This window comes from Ahaetulla prasina, chromosome 14 (genome assembly GCF_028640845.1).
Source record: "Ahaetulla prasina isolate Xishuangbanna chromosome 14, ASM2864084v1, whole genome shotgun sequence".
Taxonomy (NCBI): domain Eukaryota; kingdom Metazoa; phylum Chordata; class Lepidosauria; order Squamata; family Colubridae; genus Ahaetulla; species Ahaetulla prasina.
Genome location: NC_080552.1, coordinates 15,295,897 through 15,310,408, shown reverse-complemented (window position 1 = coordinate 15,310,408; position 14,512 = coordinate 15,295,897). Strand labels below are relative to the sequence as shown.

The following is a 14,512-nucleotide window of genomic DNA, read 5'->3' as shown; positions in this document are numbered from 1 at the left end:
AGAGAGAGGAAAAGCACCATAGAGGTCGGGCAAAGGAAGCGGACTTCCGATTGTGAAACATCGTCGAATCATCATAGAGATGAAACCGGAAATAGTAGAGAGAGAGGCCTACTATAGCAGGGGTCTTCAACCTTGGCCACCTTAAGACTTGTGGACTTCAACTTCCAGAATTCTGGGAGTTAAAAGTCCATAAGTCTTAAAGTGGCCAAGGTTGGAGAGCTCTACTATAGCAGGGGTCTCCAACCTTAGCAATTTTAAGCCTGGAGGACTTCAACTTCCAGAATTCCCCAGCCAGCTTTGCTGGATGGGGAATTCTGGGAGTTGAAGTCCTCCAGGCTTAAAGTTGCTATGGTTGGAGATCCCTGTACTATAGAAACAGGACTTCCGAGTTTGCTTGGGCATATATGCCCACCTTTGGGAGTAAGCACGGAAAAAAAGCCAATGCCCCCAAAATAAATAAATCTGTATTTTATTGGGGGGACCCTATATGAAAGGCCCCCCAAAGGTGGAGTGTCATAGACATCCATTCCCAGCCAGGATGGGTCAAGTTGATAGCTGTTGTTTCTCAAACTTGGCAACTTTTGTGGACTTCCAAGTCCTAAAATTCCCCAGCCAGCAATGCAGTTTGCAGGTTGACCAGCTGGCTTATCCATGGGAAGCAGGAACTGTATTAAATTGGACTCCCAGTTTTGACTGTGTGTATCTAACGTGGGATAGTTAAGGCACTAGACTAGAAATTGGAAGACTCGGTTCTAGTCCCACCTGAGGCATAAAAGTTCAGCTGTGGTGACTATGAGGCCAGTCCTTCTCTTTCCGTTCTAAGGAGGTGGCAATGCCCGGCCAGAAATCTTGCTGAGAAAATTTACAAAGACTTATTGAGACTTCGGGTCAGAGATGAAGGCAGCAGGCTAGGACAGTTGAGTTTTTTGTTCCAGTTAAACCAATTTTGAAATATGTTCCAAGATCGCAGCTAGCCTAGCCCAGCCTTTTTCCTTTTTTTTTTATCAGGCACCCTCTAAGTATGTTAAGTGTGCATGCTTACAGAATTCTCAAAGAACTATTGTTTTGCTGGAATTGGGGGATGGCATGGCTGTTAGCTTGATACCAGTATACTTGCTGTGGCTGGCCAGTGGAGTTGGTGGCAGACTCAGACAGTGAGGAGGTTGGGGAGGAACATGGGCCAGTCCTGATGAGGGCTCTGCATCAGAGGAAGAGATGGGTCCAGGACTGTCTTGGACAGTTGTCAGCTGCCTTTGGAGTCGGACATCAGTGGGGCTGAAGAACAGCTGGAGCCTATTCCCGATGTGTACATGCACAGAGATGCCAAGAGAAGGGAACAGCTGAGGAACAAGGGTTGACTCAGGAGTAAAGCCACAGGTGGACGGTGAATGGCCCCTCCCATAAGGAATAAAGGGGAGAGGAGTTTGCAGGAGACAATTAGTTCGCTTAATTGGTTCGTGACTCTCAGAGACTCCTTGCCAAGTTTTGAAGATATTGGCCTGGCAGTTCTCCGAGCCAGACAAGGTCTGCGACGGTAAATTCTTCCTTGAAAGACTTTGCTGGATGTGAATGAAAGGAATTCAAAGTAACTTAATAAAAAGGTGTTTTTTTTTTCGGGACAAGGAGTCTGCTTCATTCTCATGCGAAGCCTAGGTCAGAACAATACTGTCCCATTTTCTTTTGCATGCCGTAAGCATCAGGCTCTTTTAAAGTTCTGGAATTCTGCACAGAAACTTTTGCTCGTGTAGAAGATTATGCCCAAATAACGTTAGTAATCCAACATGCCAAAGAGTGCCAGATAGTAGAATGCTGTCTAAACTCTCCTAGCCTTTAAAAACACACACACACAAAGAAAAAACTTTCCCTAGTTTGCTACTTAAAAACAATGATCCAAAAAACAATTTTGTTGAAAAAGGTACAATAATTTAAAAGCTTTCGTATTACTGCAAAAAAAAAATAAAAAAAAATTAAAAGCCCAGATATTTGCAGACATAATAAAATTTATTTAAATTTTCATGCATTATGGTAGCTACAACTGTAGTCATGAATTTGAAGGACTTTGTTTCGTCTGTACAATGGAGCCTTACATGAAATGGACACGGTTACAAAGGAAAAGGGGGAGGAGGCAACATTTTAAATTTAGAGCTGTGTAAAATGGAACGGTTTTGTGACTGCCCTTTTTTTTTTTTAAGAGAAACGGGGCACGTTCTCCTTGGAACATACCAACCAATATGGAAAAAAACATTTTGAACTTTGCATTTGGAAAACCAGCTTTCTGTAATCCCAAAGGTGCTTTTTCCAAGAGGCAACTGGACTTTTCTTGTTTTTCTTGGAAGACATTTTTTTTACGCTTCTGATCCAAGAAGCTTCTTCAGCTCTGAATGAATGGTGCGGAATTGAAAGGTCCAGTCAGAGCTGAGGAAGATTCTTGGTTGAGAAGAGAAACGTCTTCAAAGAAAAACCCAGAAAGTCCGGTTGCCTCTTGAAAAAAGCACCTTTGGGACAACCGTGACCTGGATGACGGAGAATCTCCACAGAGAAATCAGCCTTCTGTAATGAATTCTAGAATAGGAAATGCAGTTAAATGATTTTAAGCACCACTGTTATTCTCCTACAGCTTATATTGCTAGCAATGGTAGCGATGCTGCCGGCTACTCATTGCCATAGATACAAGCTTAGAATCCTAGTCTTACCTACTACCCAGTGCAGTGTTTCTCAAACTTGGGAACTTGGAAGATGTGGGGATTTCAACTCCCAGAATTGAATGCTGGCTGAGGAATTCCAGGTGTTGGAAGTCTACATAGCTTCAGGTTGCCAAGTTTGAGAAACACAGGTCTCAATCCGGGTCCTAGCTTTGCTCCCTTGTAGGTTCTTATTTCCTCAATCATGTGCCCACAAGCTGTGTTTGGGGGCTGTCACTTCCTTAAAACTCAACCCCAGCGTCTGAGAACTGGAACCCGGATAGATCTCCCAGGTAACCATCTGGGGAAGGTGAAGCTAGCTTGCATTGCCTGATACGCAAAAATGTATAGACCCGTGATGGCGAACCTATGGCACATGTGCCAGAAGTGGCATGCAGAGCCATTTCTCCGGGCACGCGAGCCGTTGCCTGTTGCTGTTCCGGGTTCCGGCGTGCTGGACAGCTGGTCTTCATGCGCGTGGGCGTGCTGGAAACTGGAAGATCAGCCGCCTGGTGCGCATGCGCGGATGATCTTCTGGTTTCCGGCGCCGCATGTGCACCGGCCAGCTGGGGTCTTCGTGCATGCAGGCGTGCCAGAAACCGGCACGCATGCGCACGCTGAAAACCAGAAGAGCATTTTCCTGGCGCGTGCATGTACACCAGGTGGCTGCTGTTCCGGTTTCCTGCACACGCGTGCGCGCTCCCGTTTCGGCACTCGGTGCCTGGCTTGAGTCTACTCAAGATTTAAATGACCCAGCACGTTTTGAGGACAAGGTGACAATTCCCGAAAACAACATCCAGCTGCTGATTGAAGAGGGTTACGCACTTCTCTTACCCAACCGCCTTCCCTTCAAATCAACCTCTTGTCAAGAAAGAAAAACTACAAAGATTCTCCAGGCTTCCAAGTTAAAGGTAGCAGAGGAAGCTTTAAAAATCCTAAACCGGCGCCCGAGTTCAGTTTTCGTACTGAACATTGACACGCCAGAATTATTGCAAGAGTTGTGATATAACAGTCCTGCTTGTTTTAGTCAGTAACCTGTGCTGCTGGGGGGGGGAACCATAATGATAATATTCTCCAGGACAGAGTTGGAAGTGCTTACTTTACACCCTGGGCCTGCACGTTTGCGTTAAATTAAGTTTGAGATATATTGATGCATCACGAAACAGTACCATATTTGCATGAACCTATTTTAATGGGTTTTGAACCACGGAAAATTAAAAAAAAATGGCAAAAGGAAAACTTTAATGCGAGTTTTGTCAACGATCTAATTTGGTGTTTCTCAACCACAGCAACTTTTAAAATAGGTGGACTTCAACTCCCAGAATTCCTCAGCCCTGCCATGCTTACTGGGGGATTCTGGGAGTTGAAGTCCAGACGCTTTGAAGTTGCCAAGGTTGAGAACCCCTGGTTTAATTGCTTCATTTAAATCAGGGGCAAAGCTGGCTGAGGGACTCTGGGAGTTGAAGTCCACAAGTCTGAAAGTTGCCAAGGTTGGAGGCCCCTGATTTAAAACACAATCGGGGAATCTGTCAAAGATAAGAACCCGTGTTTTTCTGCCCCCCCCCGAAAAAAACCCCCAAATCATCAAATGTTCAGATCGTTCTACGAGGTTAAAAAGCGAATGCGGCAGGCATGACATCCGGATAAAAACGTTATTCCCAAAGTAATTAAGATACCCAAAAAAAAAAAAAAAAAAGAATTCAAATTGGAGAGTTTATTAACATGGTAATTGTGTAACATGTGCACTCATGCACACCTGAATGATCTGCCTTTGAAAAATGCTTCCATTTGACGGGAGGGGACAATTAAAACAGAAATCCTGTAGATTTTTTTTTTTTTTCATAATTCGAGGCAATTATGTCCACATCACTTTTACAAAGCTATTGCCAAATCTTTCCGGTGGGGGGGTGGGAGTTGAATTTAGGAGGAGGGGGAGGAGGAGGAGGAGAAAAAAAACCAAACCAAACCAAAAACGAAAAAATAAAATAAAAAATGAAACTTTTCAAGGGTAAAACTTCCACAGTGGCATAGCAGAGCTCTCAATATGAGAAAGCTTGACATAATGTGGACCTTTGCGGTGAGATCTCATCTTTGCAAAAGAGAAGGGCGGAGATTATCAGGTGGGGGGAGGGGGGCGGGTGGGGGGAGAAAAGAAAGAAGGCAATGTGGAACAGGGCTCTGCAAAGTCATTTCCCCCCCCCTCCTTACAGTATTTGTGCAGGCTTGTCAAAAACAATGCTTAGTCCTTCTCTGGAACCAATTTCAGAACTTTACCAATTGCAATGGTTTTACCTAAAAAAAAAAAAAAAAAGGGAGAGACAGAGAGAAAAAAGGCAGAAAACAACATTAGGAGGTCTCAGATAAAACACCATCAGGGTTTCACATAAAATACAGGTAGTCCTCCATCTATGACCACAACTGAGCCCCAAAGTTTTTAGGTTGCTAAGTGAGATATTCATTAAATGAGTTTTGTCCCATTTTGCGACTCTTCTTGCCACCTTTGTTAAGTGAATCACCCGCGGGTGTTAAATTAGTAACACCGTCGTTAAACAAATCCGGCTTTCCCCATTGACTTTGCTTGTCAGAAGGTCGCAAAAGGGGATCACGTGACCCCGGGACACCACAACCGTCACAAATGTGAGTCAAGCATCCAAATGTAAATCACAGGACCCTGGGGATGCTGCAACGGTCATAAGTGTGAAAAATGGTCATAAGTCACTTTTGTTTTAGCGCCGCTGTAACTTTGAACAGCCATTAAGCGAACTGTTGTAAGTTGAGAACTACCTGTAAAGCAAAATATGACAGCCGGTTTGGTCTGTTGGTTAAGGCACAAATTAAATTAAATTAAATTAAATTAAATTAAAGCAAGAGACCCTGAGTTCAAATCCTGCCTTAGACATGGAAGCCAGCTGTGTGACTTGGGCCAATCACCAGGAGACTGTGAGCTCTAGTTCTGCCTTAGCTATGAAAATCAGCTGGGTGATTTTGGGCCAATCACCAGGAAACAGTGAGTTCTAGTCCCGCCTTAGCCATGAAAGCTGGCTGGGTGATTTTGGGCCAATCATCAGGAGATATTGAATTGTGGTCCCAGCCTAGGCGAGAACCGGTTGCAAGCCCCTTGGTTGTAAGTTGAGGACTATGTGTAGATTTGAAGTGCTACAGTTCAGAGATCTGGATCTCCCCGCACCCCCCCCCAAAAAAAAAACCAACAAGAAGAATGTATACTTGTCCCACCTTCGTCTCTTAAGGTGAAGCGGCCCATTTGAGGGAAGTCTTTGAATGTCTCGAGGCAGATCGTTCCTGCCGTCCGTAAACGGGCAATGCATACTTGATCTTGTTTGACAAAACGGGGCCGTGTTTTGCTCTTCTCTCCTGATTTCTTGTCTACCAGACAGATTAAGGCCTGCGGGAGGAAAAAGAAACCCAGGGGAAGCACCGTGTGGGTCGCACACTCATTTCGCAAGCAGAACGCTACATGGGAGAAGAACCTCTAGTACGGTGATGGCGAATCTTTTCGGTTACCGAGTGCTGAAAAGGGAGCTCAGGGTGCATGCGCATGCCCGAAAATGAACTTCTGGTTTCAGCTACTGAGCCTCCGGTCTCAGCCAGCTACTCTTCCGGGTTTGTGGCACGCATGCGCACGCGACGATCAGCTGGCCGGCGCACACGCTCACGCAGGAAAACGGAAGACCAGATAGAAGATCTTCTAGTTTCCAGCACTGCCGCATGCAAAAAGGGCAGCTGATCATTGCACGCGCATGCGCGCCAGAAACTCAGAAGAGGAACAGGCGATGCTGGGTGTGCCAGGCCACATGGCTCCATAGGTTCTGAAGCGTCTTCAGTTCTGCAGTTTTTAGTTCTGGAGCAGAACCGAAGAAGCTTCTTGGATGAGAAGCAAAACATCTTCAAGGAAAAACAGAAGTCCAGTTGCCTTTTGAAAAAGTATCTTTGGGAAAAACTGGGCTAAACTTGCCTTTTCCCCCTGCACTTTTTTCCCCCCAACTTAAGACATTTTGCCCTAAAAAAGGCCAGTTAATATCCCCCCTTTGCTGTCCTTGCCACAAGCGAGTATTTGTCGATCCTCAAAACAAAGGTAAGTTTGCACTTACTGTAATCTCGACTTCTTCAATGCAGGTATGAATATGGAGCACCGCATTGTAACCTGGGCAGATGATGGATTTGTGTTCAATGATCACTATCTGTAATCGAAGAAGAGGCCAGTTAAATCAACTTGATTTCAGTAATATTTATTCTAAATTGGGCAGTGGTTCAATGGTTAAGACGCTGGGCTTGTCGGCTGGAAAGCTGGCAGCCCCGGTTCGAGACCCAAGTGCCATGCGATGGGGTGAGCTCCCATCATCGCCCCAACCTAGCCGTTCGAAAGCATGCAACTGCAAGGAGATAAATAGGTACCAACTATTCTGACACAGCTCTCCAAACATAACAACCCCTCTGCATTTAAATCAATGACTTTTTTTATTAGGAGCGCCAGCAGCCCCGGCAAAAAGTTTCTCTCTCAATGCAGGCTAAGAAAAGTCCGCCCAGCTGGGAGATGAATAATTGTCTGCCACATCTATTCATCTCCGCCCCCTGCCTTTTATCCCCAGAGCTAGGGGTGGGGCTTTGTTAGCACCGGTGGCTCTTCCGTCCCAAGGATCAGCCCATAGATTTCCACTGCTCTCCTCTCCTCTGCCTTCTGCGCATCTGTGCATCAGGCACTGGACCCAGCTGTTCCTCCTCTTCCTCATCAGCCACCTCCAGACCTGGGGGCTGTTGACTCTCCATCTGAGGGCTGACGGATGGCCCAGGCTCTGCCTCTCTCTCTCTCTCTCTCTCTCTCTCTCTGCCAACTCCATTCCCTCTTCCCCCTCGGAGCTCTCAGGTCGCCTTGATGCTGACCCTGACAGCCACGTCTCCTCCTCCTCATCTGATTCGGCTGCTGGAGGGGCTGGCAGCCGATAGGCTGCAACACCAGTGCTTCATAACATCATACTGATCACATGACCGTGGAAATGTCTTCGGACAGCGCTGGCTCAATGGCCTTGAAACAGAGATGAGCACCATTCCCTAGAGTCGGGAATGAGTATTTCAAATTAAGAGAGCCAGATCTCCTTCTGGAGGCCTACCTGAGCATCAAAGGTGCGTCCCGAATGACACAGGTTATTAAGATCACAGAGTATAAAGCCCGGGAGAATTTCCTCCTCTTCGATTCCTTTCAGTCGGATCTTCAAATTTTCCCCTGGAGCTACAGATTCGGTCTCTACGTCGTCGGAAAGGATTCCAAGGACTTCCACGTTGTGCTGAGAAAAAAAAGAAGAGGAGATTGGAGTGGTCGAAGGCATGAAACGTCAGGCACGCTTAACAATATTTTAGGGTCGTGCAAAAGGCTGTGACGTTACCTGTCAGTTACATAATGGGAGATTTTTTTCCCCCCGATGCCATGAAATAACCGTGTTTTTTTAAAAGGTCATCTTGCTTTTTGGGTTTGCAATTGCAACATGGCCTGCCCAATAAATATTTCTGCACGTTAAACCTATTCTTTTTTTTTTTTTATTGAAAGAGTTTTAAAAAACAAAAACATTTTTCCGCCCTCCCTCCCCCCCCCCGGCTTCCTGGGTCAATCACAAGGTATTGTTATACATAAACCAAACATAGAATAAAATTTTCCCTTCCAATCCAAATAACCACATCCACAGCTTTTCATCTCCCAACCCCTCCCATTACATAAAATAACTTTCTAATTATTCAAAGGCAATCTGATATTTCTTAATCTGATATCTGTTTTGTAGATAATCAATCCATTTTTCCATTCAATTAAATATCTTTCCTGCGTATTGTCTTTTAAAAACGCTGAGATTTTAGCCATCTCAGCCAAATTAATAACTTTCAATATCCATTCTTCTATTGTAGGTATCTCTTCTTTCTTCCAGTATTGTCCAATCAACAGTCTTGCTGCTGTTATTAAATTCAGAATCAATTTAGTCTCAATCCCTGTACAATCCGTTATAATTCCCAAAAGGAAAAATTGTGGCAGGAACTTTATCTTCTTCTTCAGTACATTTTGAATAATCCACCAAATTCTTATCCAAAAGGCCTTAATTTTCTTGCAAGTCCACCAAATATGAAAATATGTAGCGTCATCACAATCACACACGTTAAGCCTATTCTTTGTCTTATTTCAACTCAGTACATCCAGGAATAGCAACAGACGAGAATATTTGTAACTCAGGATTGAATTGTGAGGTCCTTGGTGCTCTCTGAGCTTGATAGTTTTCTTGCAGATGTTTCATTACCCAATTAGGGAACACCATCGGTGCTAGGTAGCACTAATGTTATCTAGCACCGATGATGATGATGATTACCTATTACCTATGACAGTGTTACCTATTCTACATTAATTTCTGGAATTGGGTGGCATATAAATTGAACTAATTATCTTCATCATCTTGATACTTCACTTGCTGTCACTTTATTACTCCAGAAATAACATCTGGAGATCCTTTCTTAAGGAGTTACAACCACTAAATATGTATTTAGGAGCCACGGTGGCGCAGTGGTCAGAGGGCAGTACTGCAGGCTATTTCTGCTGTCTGCCGGCTGACTGCAATTTGGCAGTTCGAATCTCACTAGGCTCAAGCCTAGACTCAGCCTTCCGTCCTTCTGAGCTGTTCCAGGCTGCAGGGATTGCCAGTGCCTATTGCCATGCGGGCCTCCCATTGTTTGCTGCAAGGGGGCAAATTGCTGGGAGGCAGATTTTTTTTTCTTCTTGTGCTAATCAGGCTGGGCTGAAAATGAAATTGAAACTAAAGCAGGCTGTTTGCTGCAAGGAGGCAAACTGCTGGGAGGCGGATTTTTTTTTCTTGTGCTAATCAGGCTGTGCTGAAAATGAAATTGAAACTAAAGCAGGCTGTTTGCTGCAAGGAGGCAAACTGCTGGGAGGCAGATTTTTTTTTCTTGTGCTAATCAGGCTGTGCTGAAAATGAAATTGAAACTAAAGCAGGCTGTTTGCTGCAAGGAGGCAAACTGCTGGGAGGCAGAGGCAGATTTTTTTTTTCTTGTTTTCCTCCCCCAAAAAGGTAGGTGCATCTTATAGTCTGGAGCGTCTTATACTCTGAAAAATATGGTATTTGATAACCATCACAGGCCTTAGGAACCAAGTCAATTTTATTATTTTCCTCGTTGGCTTTCCATATACTTACGGTAGTATTGAGGATTCCCACCAAATATGGGGGAAGATGGGGCTTCTGAACCCTTCTTTAGGATTTTGGAGGGTTTTTTTCCCTCCAGCCAGAAGGAAAATTAAAAAAAAAAAAAATAATCTAATTTTCTATCAAAGTAAGATCGAGAAAATATGAATGCTCTCAATATGAATTACAGGCAGTCCACAATCGAGCCCAAATGTTCTGTTGTTAAGTGAAACATTTGTTAGCGAGTTCCATTTTATTTTATTTTTTTTATTTTTTTTATTTTATTTGCATTTATATCCCGCCCTTCTCCGAAGACTCAGGGCGGCTTACACTATGTCAAGCAATAGTCTTCATCCATTTGTATATTATATACAAAGTCGACTTTTTATTGCCCCCCAACAATCTGGGTCCTCATTTTACCTACCTTATAAAGGATGGAAGGCTGAGTCAACCTTGGGCCTGGTGGGACTAGAACCTGCAGTAATTGCAAGCAGTTGCTGTTAATAACAGGCTGCATTAGCCTGTTGAGCCACCAGAGGCCCTATTTTACAACCTTTCTTGCCATGGTTGTTAAGTGACTCACTGCAGTTATTAAATTAGAGACACGGTTGTTAAGTGAATCTGGTTTTCTCGTTGCCTTTGCTTGTCAGAAGGTTGCAAAGGGGGATCACGTGACCCACCCCCCCACCCCTCCAGGACGCTGCAACTGTCGTAAATGTGAGTCAGCTGCCAAGTGTCTGAATTTTGATCACGTGAGCATGGGGGTGCTGCAATGGTCATTAAGTGTGAAAAGCGGTCATAAATCACTTCTTTCAGGGCGGTTGCAACTTCAAATGGTCACTAAACGAACGGTTGAAAGTCGAGGACTACCTATGCATGAGAAAATATGAATTTTCTCAAATACGAGAAACGAGACTGCATTTTTCATCAAGGTGAACTTATGCACCCTATCCCATTATCTCCTGAAAATAGTGAGAAGCTGTCTTCGGTCCACGTTCTTTTTGCATTAAATAGCCCAAAATTAAGTGGGACGCGGTGGCTCAGGGGCTAGGACGTTGAGCTTGTCAATCGAAAGGTCGGCAGCTCAGCGGTTCGAATCCCTAGTGCTGCCGTGTAACGGGGTGAGCTCCCGTTACTTGTCCCAGCTTCTGTCCCAGCAGTTTCGAAAGCACGTAAAAATGCAAGTAGAAAAAATAGGGACCACCTTTGGTGGGAAGGGAACAGCGTTCCGTTCGCCTTTGGCGTTGAGTCATGCCGGCCACACGACCACGGAGACGTCTTTGGACAGCGCTGGCTCTTCGGCTTTGAAACGGAGATGAGCACCGTTTCATAGAGTCGGCAATGACTAGCACGTATGTGCGAGGGGAACCTTTACCTTTAGCCCAAAATTAGGCAGGGTTCCTAGCTTTGAAAGGTTTGCCCGTCTCCAGTGTACAATATACTGAAGAACAGATTGGCTTTGCTTTCCTGCCAATTATTGGGAGAGGCATGATATTTATGCAACAGTGTTTGAAATTCGAACCGCCTTTCAGGAAAGTTTCCGGGAAGGGTAAAAACGCCAGAGGAACATCTGCTGCAGGTTTTGATGACCCAAACTCTGTCCTTGGTGAGCAACCATTTTTACGAGTGGAATAGCAGATGGTGAAGGAAGTTAACCCTCACATATATCTCAGTTAAAATTCAGCAAAGGGAAAAGCACCTTCCGACCAGTGCAAGTACTAATTCACATCAGAAATTCCCTTTTTTTCAAACAGTCTTTTTTGAAATATTCAAAGTAATCTGTCCGTATTTTTTTTAAGACCCCAATTCTTATTTCGTTTTAATCGTTTCTGAGCTTTAAAAAGTTTTGTGCCAAGTTACTTCTGAATCCTATCTCTTTATGGTAATTTCTATTCAATTGTTGCTTTTGCGGTACTTGGTCTTCTGCCCAGGTCTATGCATTTGGAAATTGCTAATACTATATTCCCTATATCAGTGGTGAAATTCAATTTTTTTTACTACCGGTTCTGTGGGCGTGGCGTGGCTTGGTGGACATGGCAGGGGAAGGATATTGCAAAAATCTCCATTCCCACCCCACTCTGGGGCCAGCCAGAAGTAGCCTTTACTCCGTAGTAGTAGTTCTCCGAACTACTCAAAATTTCTGCTACCGGTTTTCCAGAACCTGTCAGAACCTGCTGGATTTCACCTCTGCCGTATATTTATAGTCTCTTTGTGTGAAAGGTGCATCATGAAACGTTGAAAAGGCTGCACATAACAAACAGATAAGCTGCATTCTAGCAACTTCCATTATTTTCTGCCTCATTCATATATTCTTATTCTATTTCTAGAATATATCCACAGACCTGGGAGTGGTTTGGCCAAGAACTGCTTTTCATCTCTACCTCCTGCTTGAGTGCAGAGATTCAAAGATACTGCAGGATACAGGACGGGCTCAAATCTTAAATGCCAACCACTCTGGGACATTTGAGGAGAAGGCAAGTGACAACCTCATTGTTAAACAATTGTTGTGGGAAATGGGAGGCCCCAGAATGCAACGCTGTAATAGGAGTATCTATTTCCTTTCTTTTCTTAAACACATTCTTAAGAATGTGACTGCCATTCTTTTACAGGAAAGAGGAAGCTAATAATGCGACCTGGTTTTCAGATCACTTGATATTCCCTGCAAAATTTAATCCTCCATCTGGCCAGTCGTGATTGGTACCTATAGTATTAGCTGCTGTTATAGAGCAGCAGTCCAAATTTAAAGAATCCCTTTAACTAAACCAGGGGTGTCCAACTGACTGAGGAATTCTGGCAGTTGAAGTCCCCAAGTCTTAAAGTTATCAAGGCTGGGCAGCCCTGGGTTCTGACCTAGGCTTCCCCAGCAGCACAAAGCCGAGTCCGATAAACCCCTTTTATTTAATTTACAGTGAATTCCTCTCCAGCAAAGTCTTTCCTCTCCCACAGTCTTTCAAGATAGTTCACTTTATCAGGCTTGGAGAGTGGCCAGGCTGATATATACTAATGAACTAATTGTCTCCTGCAAATTCCACTCCCCTTTTGCTCCTCTTGTATTCCCTCTGGGAGGGGCCACTCATCGTCCACCCGTGGCCTTACTCCCAAGTCGACCCTTGTTCTTTAGCTGTTCCCTTCGTCTGGCAACTCTGCACATGCGCACACTGGGAACAGGCTCCAGCTGTTCGTCTGCCTCACTGAAGTCAGACTCTGAAGACAGCTGGTAAGTGGCATCCCTCTCTGCCTCGATGCAGAGCCCTCATCAGAGCCTTCCCCAGACTCCAGGACTGGCCCATGTTCCTCCCCAACCTCCTCACTGTCCGAATCTGCTGCCACATCCGCTGGCCGGCCACACACCCTGGTTCAATTCTGGGAGTTGACATCCCCAAGCTTTAAAATTGCCAAGGCTGGACACTTCAGAAATAAACATTTGCTAGATTTGAAAGAGGCTTAAAAGGGAAAACATGTATACCTTGTTTGGCATCATCACGAGCTGCTGTCCTTTGCAAATAGACCCTGATTCCAGCTTTCCCAACACCACCGTGCCCATATCCTTCACATGGGGGGAGGGAGAGAATGAGAAAACAACAACCAGGTTAAGAGAATATGGTCAAAACAGGGTCCGAGTCCCTTATCAAGAGTTAACTTGGCTGTGCCATGTGACTGGCCCCCTAAAGCAACAGTTTTATACTTTCCAGGTTAAGTTGCGTAACTACCACAACTGCATTCGTGTTGGAAGTGTACCTTATATTGATCAACATAAATATAAATATACCTCGTATTTATTTAGTTGAGTACCTTATATTTGTCAACAATTGGCAGCCTGATTGGTCCATCAATTGATCGGTTGAAGTTTGGCAAGTTATCCAGATATGGAATAAATGGTAGCCCACTGGGGGAGGAAAAAAAAGAGGAATATAGGATCAAAATCTATGGAACATTTTTGATTATGGACAAAATTTCCATCCTTGATGCAACTAACATCTAAACACAGCAAGATTCTTTGTGAGAGATAATCTAGTCAAGGTATAAGATGGAGCTGCAGGAGTAAAATTATGCCTTTTTACCAGCAACTGCAGAAAAAATGAAGAACTCAATGAACAGAGCACTAATAACCTCGATTCTCTTTGGGAAAAGTGAAACTTGCCGTTGCTTCATGCTCTAGTTGTCTGCTCGTGTTAGATATGCTCCTGTGGGCATATGGTGTGCAATGATCTTGCACCATTGTGAGAGTGTCCTTCCTCAACTTGGCAGATTCTGGTGTCTTGGGCCTCAATCTCCATAATCCTCAACCAAAATGGTAATCACTTTGGGAGTTACTTTTACTAGGGCAGGGGTCTCCAACCTTGGTCCCTTTAAGGCTTGTGGACTTCAACTCCCAGAGTCCCTCAGCCAGTAAAGCTGGATGAGGAACTCTGGGAGTTGAAGTCCACAAGTCTTAAAGGGACCAAGCTTGGAGACCCCTGCACTAGGGAACTGTTCTTCAGTTTGGTAACTTTAAGATGTTTCCCCCTAGCCGGGGAATTCTCCCTAAGTCCACACATCTTAAAGTTAAAGGTACATAGATAAAGGTTCCCCTCGCACGTATGTGCTAGTTGTTCCCGACTCGAGGGGGCGGGGCTCATCTCCGTTTCAAAACCGAAGAGCCAA

The 14,512-nt window shown here is 44.6% G+C and overlaps 1 protein-coding gene across 1 annotated transcript in view; it reads right to left on the bottom strand.

The window, feature by feature from the left end:
• Positions 1-4,375: 4,375 nt before the first annotated feature.
• GSPT1 (G1 to S phase transition 1) overlaps positions 4,376-14,512 on the bottom strand; it is a 31,937-nt gene continuing 21,800 nt past the window's right edge. Inside the window, exons 10-15 of the mRNA XM_058156922.1 lie at positions 13,661-13,754; positions 13,335-13,415; positions 7,808-7,981; positions 6,791-6,880; positions 5,916-6,084; positions 4,376-4,973 (exon numbers count right to left, since the gene is read on the bottom strand). Coding sequence (XP_058012905.1) covers positions 4,921-4,973; positions 5,916-6,084; positions 6,791-6,880; positions 7,808-7,981; positions 13,335-13,415; positions 13,661-13,754 — 661 coding nt within the window. The 3' untranslated portion in view covers positions 4,376-4,920. The remainder of the gene's footprint in view (positions 4,974-5,915; positions 6,085-6,790; positions 6,881-7,807; positions 7,982-13,334; positions 13,416-13,660; positions 13,755-14,512) is intronic.